At 34.3% G+C, this 6,501-nt stretch overlaps 1 protein-coding gene across 2 annotated transcripts; it reads left to right on the top strand.

The window, feature by feature from the left end:
* Positions 1,186-5,779, top strand: LOC109345749. Of its 2 annotated transcripts, none has more exons than XM_019584934.1 (7): positions 1,186-1,357; positions 1,546-1,965; positions 2,065-2,117; positions 3,056-3,093; positions 3,211-3,529; positions 4,351-4,649; positions 4,952-5,779. In XM_019584934.1, the coding sequence occupies exons 1-7, from the start codon at positions 1,345-1,347 to the stop codon at positions 5,568-5,570; spliced, it is 1,761 nt and encodes a 586-aa protein (XP_019440479.1). In that variant the 5' UTR covers positions 1,186-1,344; the 3' UTR covers positions 5,571-5,779. The 2 variants fall into 2 exon arrangements, with proteins under 2 accessions (XP_019440479.1, XP_019440480.1); XM_019584935.1 differs by having other exon boundaries at positions 1,187-1,357; positions 1,549-1,965.

The following is a 6,501-nucleotide window of genomic DNA, read 5'->3' as shown; positions in this document are numbered from 1 at the left end:
AATGATTGTTGAAGATTAAACTAACATTATCATAGGATGATACTTTCTATCCCGGGAGAGATCTACTTATTATAGGAGTAAGTTAAAAAATCTACTTCACATCCTAACCATCTATTCTATGAAAATTTGATTTAATGGGATTGGGTGAACAATTTGTGTTTTTTATTCTATTTAGATTAATTAGAGTCTACTTTAACTCACTCATAGTAAGTGATTTTTTTTAATTATTTTCATTCCTAATTAATATTTTATTCTTCATATAATATAAAAGTGGTACTATAGTCTTATATCCTCTAAATAAATGACCTAAAAATCTTCTTAATAGGAAGATATATCACTTTAGCTACATGTTAATAGAACGTGACATATCCTATATCTCTATGATTAAGATAATATTTAGACTAATTTATAAGAATAATATTTCATTTTCCTAATTAAATATTGTATTATTAACCAAACGTGTAGTTGATTAAAGTAATACATGTATTCTTTCTTTTAAGCAAAGACCCGCGTTCAAATATTAGGCAATGAAAGAACTATTACAATATTATAAATATTTTTAGCCGAAACATGACCGATGTCTCTTCAAAGCTCTGGAATGCACCATCATAAGGAGCTATCAGTATCCTCCGAACAAACTTGTACCTTATTCTTTAGTTTTTGTTTTTAATCTTCGCGTTGTACCAAAAGAAATATCTACTAAGATATCCACAATGGTGCAACCTAATTTTCGTTCTGAATTGAGTCCCACTGATTATTTTATATTTGTTTACATATTCCAACAACATTAACAACTTAAGTCAAAATCATCTCTAATGGTACAACCCTATTTCCTTTCCTAAATGGACTCCACAAACTTTTCCCGTATTTATCTTCTTCTTCACTTTTACTTTATTTTATTTAATATTGAGTTCTTCTCTCTCTTTTAACATTTTTTTTTTTCATTTTTAATGTTGTTTCAATAAGGACAGTGCATATTTTGTTCACTGTTGCGAAATAAACACAAAAACGGTTCTTCGCTAAAGATAAAATTGGAAGAAGAACATTCTTTTCGGCTATAGACATGGTTAAGTAAATGATAGGCCTTTATATGTTATATCTATTTGGGTCTAAAAGAACAAAGGCCCAAATCCATAGGGTATCCCATTTCTCATTGGGTATGTAAATGAGTAAATGTAAACTGTATTAACGTTATCATGTTTGTGTTTGTGTGGTCTTCATATTTGTTTATACATAGTATCACTTTTTTCTCAACAAACAACATAGTAAGTAAACTAAGATATGTCTTCACCACCAACTTATTATCCACTCTACATGTTTGTTTAAATTACTGAATGAGCTTCCATGCCTTTGTTTGGTATCTTTTTACTTTCCTCCATTAAGTTTTTTATTCTCTCATTAGAATCTCACCATGTTTAGTTTTTGAACATTTCTCAAAATCTTATCTTTAATGTTAATTGGTGTGTTAATTGTTATTGTTCACATGCCCTTTATATTGCTTTATAGATGATAATGATGTTTTTTCTTGTTTAATGTTGTTGTTAGCAGAGATAAGAAATACACAGCTCTTAAGGTTCCCAATGCTATATCATGGTAAAGGGTCATCAGTTTCATTTGCATTTTGTAATGAGCAGTGCATTCCTTGTCCATGGAAATCATTGGAGAAGCTTAAAAGGGAGAACTTCAATGTTAGGGGTGTTGATTTTCAAAGGGGTAGTAGTAGGTTCCTTATTAAGGCAGTTGCTACTTTTGAACCAAAGAGTTTGACTTCTGCTAAAGAAAATAGTTTTATGGTATCCAAGGACTTGGAGTCGGCTCGAAATCCTGGCCTGCCAGGGGTTATGCTTGAGTTTTCTGATGACGAATCGGGAAAAGTTGATGAGAGGGAGAAGTTGAGAAGAATGAGGATTTCAAAAGCGAATAAAGGAAACACGCCGTGGAACAAAGGAAGAAAGCATAGTCCTGGTAACTAAATCCTTATTCTTGCTTGCCTCACTTGTACTTCAATCTTTGCTTTATTGTGTTCCAAACCAACATTAGCCCTAATTTTTAATTTGTATGCAGAAACGTTGCAGAAAATCAAGGAAAGAACAAGGATCGCGATGCAGAATCCTAAGGTGATGTCATGTAAGAATATTTTTATGTCTTTGCTGAAGAAGATTTTGATATTAAGTTCACAAGAATATCCATTTTTTTAATTTGATATAAAACCTATCATGTAGAATTACTTTTCAGATTTTAGAACTTCTCGGGCTTTAAGAAATTAAGCTTAATAGGAAAAGTACTGCAAATGACTAAATCTCAAGGAAAGAAGACAGATGAAAACCATATTCATTTCCTATTATAAGTCCTAGTCCTACTCACAGCACCAAGTTAAACATCACGTTCGTTTTATAAGTAACAAGTGAACAACAACAATTCAAAAGTAATAATCTTGATGTTCATATATCTCAATAGACCATTACAAATTTTTTTTGTTACTACCAAGGGTATCTTTTCAGCCTTTTGGGTAAGGAACTAATCCCTTTCGGGGTGCGTGGTTGCCCCTCCCAACAAGTGTCGCTCTCAAGAATCGAACCCTTAACCTTTTGATCATCCTGGGGATCTAGCGAGACCTTACACCACTAGACCAAGACCATATTGGTAAACCATTACAAGCATTTTGATGTAACATGTTAACACTAGCTCCTTTTTCTAAAGTATAAAAAAAGGTTCTTTGATGAATTCACTGCTAGGGCCACTGTTTTCAAAATTCAAAGTAATGAACTTACTGAAGCTTTTTCTAGTTCATCTTGAGCTGCTTGTCTAGCCGGATTGAGTATTTCAAAGGACAAAATATCCTACACTCAAAAGTTAGCTTATCCTATTTGTGTCTAGTGTCACTGAATAGTTTCTTAGTAAGTTATTGTTTTCTAATAGCAATTCTTAACCAGGACTAGTGGTTACATAATCTATGATTAATTAGGTGTAGATGAGGACATGACTGTTGATTGGATTTTTCACTTTTGACATGCATAGTTTTATTAAATTATCTTAACAAAATTTGGAATTGCAGGTCAAAATGAAGTTGGTTAGTCTCGGGCATGCACAAACGTAAGTATAGCTATTCCATGACAACTGTCTTTACTAATAAATTGTTGCTTCTTTGTTTGATTAGTTCTTGTACCCGAAGAATTTTAATAGACCTGTCCTTTCTTATTGATTGCACAGTACAGAAACAAGGCTGAAGATAAGCGTTGGAGTGAGAATGAGATGGCAAAGGAAGCGTGGAAAGAAGTTGGTACAGGAGACGTGTTGCTTTGAATGGCAGAATTTAATTGCAGAAGCTTCTAGACAAGGCTACATTGGTCAGGAAGAGCTGCAATGGAATTCCTATAAAGCCTTGGATGAACAGCTGAAACAGGAGTGGTTGGACAGTGTTGAACAAAGGAAACAAATGGTTAGGACGCCAGGTAGAAAAAGAGCTCCGAAATCCCCTGAACAGAGAAGGAAAATTGCGGCAGCCATCTCGGCAAAATGGGCTGATCCTGTAAGTGTATATGTTAATACTGTGAAGCTAGGTGGTTTATGGTTTTTGTAGCAACTAAATGTCTAAATGTATGCCAGATCTTGCACTCGGTTAGCACATTCATAGAGTCTCATGAAATAAAAAACTATTAGTTGCTTGTGATTGAATTCAAAGTAGTTAACGCTGTGGATTTGTTTTTATTTTGATAGCATACCTACTCAAAATGGGCTGATCCTGTAATCTGATCGTTTTTAATTCTCATAACTCTCCCTATCTTAAAGACATAGTGTTTCTAGCATTTAAGTTCTTAGACTTTTATGTTCAATGACTTAATAGTTATTGATAGTGTGATACCATTGCTAACCTTTTCTTATTAAGCTCCTTGTGATTTCATGTGTTGTGAGACAAACCTTTTCTTCTACTTTTGTTTTAGCTGTACAATCATTTTATGTTGACCAGTTTCTCGATTTTTCTGCAAATATGGAAATATGTAGATAGGTATGTGTTTGCTCCACCCTTTTTGGTGGGATTTACTTCCACCGTTCCTCATGTTGAAATTACTCATTGCGCCAAATGATTTAGATCCAAGCAGATTTTTAGCATTTTTCCCGAGTTTTTTCCATTGTGCTACTTTTCTCTCTTTAGGACCTATTGTTTTCTTGTTTCCCTTGCTGCTTTTCCTCCCAGTCAACAAGATGCCTCCATTAATTACAGATCTTGGAACTTCGGCAGCTCGAACTGAATCTTGAAATTATTTCTTTTTGAGCTTTAACTTTCTCGTCTGGTTAGGGAGTTTAGCTGGGTTCCTGTTTCCTGACCTACTTATTTTTCTGTTAAAACAGGAATACCGTGGAAGAGTTGTCTCTGCGTTGGCCAAGTATCATGGTAGTGAAGCTGGAGCGGAAAGGAAACCTAGAAGGCCAAGTGTTAGAACCCAACCGATAAGGAAAAAAGATACTAAAACTAGCACTAATAATGTTAAGAATAGCCCAAAAGTTGTTTATCCTATCCAGTTAAAAAAAAGCAAATCCCCTGCCTATAAGGATCCTTTGGTTAATTCTAAACTTCAGATGATAAAGAACATTAGAGCACAGAGAGCTGCTGCAGAAACCGAACACGCTCAAGCCGTTGCACAAGCAAGGTAAACTCAATTTTCACCACTATGGGTCAATGGCAGAATGTAATATATAATTTTCTTTTGTTGTGTTCTTTTTCCAAATTTCACCTAAAATTAAAATTTTGTACTTCTGATAAACTTTTTTCTTTTCTTGAAGTATACGAAACCCTTTTCGATTTACTTTGAGGTTAATGACCTCACCATTTCTGTCATCACGGTAGATGAACTGAACAGTGGACACTTCTGCTTCACTTTTGAGATTAGTTCATAGAATTACATGTTTACTTTATTTGGTTCCCATTCATGAAATAATATGTTATGTGCAGACTATTGATTGCTGAAGCTGAGAAAGCCGCCAAGGCACTCGAGGTTGCCGCGATGAAGAGTCCCATGGCACAAGCTTCCCTGATAGAAACCAGAAAGCTTATAGCTGAAGCTATTCAGTCACTTGAATGCATTGACACTCAAGAGATACCTGATAACAATGTTCCTTCTGTTGCTTTTAGTGAAATCGATTGTGAAAATGGTTCAGCACCTGAAGTTCCAAACCAATCACACATGCCACAAGTAAATGGACACAAAACATTATCATCGAGCGACAACAATTTCCCTGAAGATTTTAGCGAATTTTTGTCGGAGAAGCTACTCAATGGTGGTGATCATGAACTTTACATATCAAGTACCAATGGCCGTTCTTCCTTCCCTTTCAGTTTGAACAACTCTATAACCGAATTGAGTCCATCAAACCAACGAACAGAAACAGAAACAGAAACAGAAGAGGATCTGAGCAGCGAATACGGAACAGACACTTCTTCAACTGTGGTGGCAATTCAGTCCATTAAAGACGAAGAAACACTATCTAGAACATCACCTGCAGTAACTAGAAAGTGGATTTGTGGAAGGCTTGTTGAAGTGGTTGAAGGTAAACATGAAGAAGATGGGTAAAGCTTAGCTCAATTTTGAAACATGATATAAAGCAATGTCATATTGTTTATTGAATGTTTTATTCTTTAACAGTGTGACATGTTCTCATTCAAGAGCCTAAATAGCCAATGCTAAGAAAAGGGTGCATTTCTATTAGTTCACAGGATCTTTTATTTTAGTTTATCTTGTTAATTTGAATTGAGTTAATCATACAAATATTTTTGTTGCAATACATCACATGAGTTAATTATGAGTACATAATTATTTGAGTACTTAATCTGAGACTTTATGTTGTAGTTTTGTTGCCCCTGTCTTGAAATTCTAATATACGATGGGTTCCATTTGTATTGTAAGACCCCAGCTCTGATATGCGACCCTTCGAGTTTATAAATATATTGAGCATGTCACCCACAAACTTAAATACCCCTCTGTATTTTATTCCCCCCACATGGAGCCTTCCGCAATTTGAAGTTGCTTAATAGTAGCGACTCATAGGAACAATGGCTATTTGTCCCCGAGGTCTTGAGTTCGAATTGTAAGAGTCTCCATTTAGGGGAATAAAGTACTGTAGGAAGTATCTAAGTATCTGGATGACATACTCAGTATACTCATAGGCCCTGGATGTTACATAGATAATGCAAAGTAAGGTAACATTAGGAGAGTTTACAATTTCTTATTTTATGTAAATACCAGTATTCTTCAAAATGAGGAGAAAAAAATTAGGTGAGGAACAAAAAATACATTTTTACCTATTTACTATATAGAAAGAACTACTAGAAATAAAATAAATAAATTTATGAACCAAAATATATTTGTTATATAGAAAATCATCAACATCTACAAATAGGCCATATTTATATATAGAATAAACTATCTCCTCATATCAGGAGATAACTTGTCTCTCCTTACCAGTAAAAATATGATACGTGTAATGTTTTGTTTAATTTTAGAA

This window comes from Lupinus angustifolius, chromosome LG04 (genome assembly GCF_001865875.1).
Source record: "Lupinus angustifolius cultivar Tanjil chromosome LG04, LupAngTanjil_v1.0, whole genome shotgun sequence".
NCBI classification, from domain to species: domain Eukaryota; kingdom Viridiplantae; phylum Streptophyta; class Magnoliopsida; order Fabales; family Fabaceae; genus Lupinus; species Lupinus angustifolius.
This window is presented reverse-complemented; position numbering and strand designations above follow the sequence as displayed.

Excerpts from the sequence above, each read along its gene's own strand:
- LOC109345749 (XM_019584934.1), top strand. Across the intron at positions 2,118-3,055 it reads TCGCGATGCAGAATCCTAAG|GTCAAAATGAAGTTGGTTAG; the intron begins GTGATGTCATGT and ends TTGGAATTGCAG. Across the intron at positions 4,650-4,951 it reads CAAGCCGTTGCACAAGCAAG|ACTATTGATTGCTGAAGCTG; the intron begins GTAAACTCAATT and ends TGTTATGTGCAG.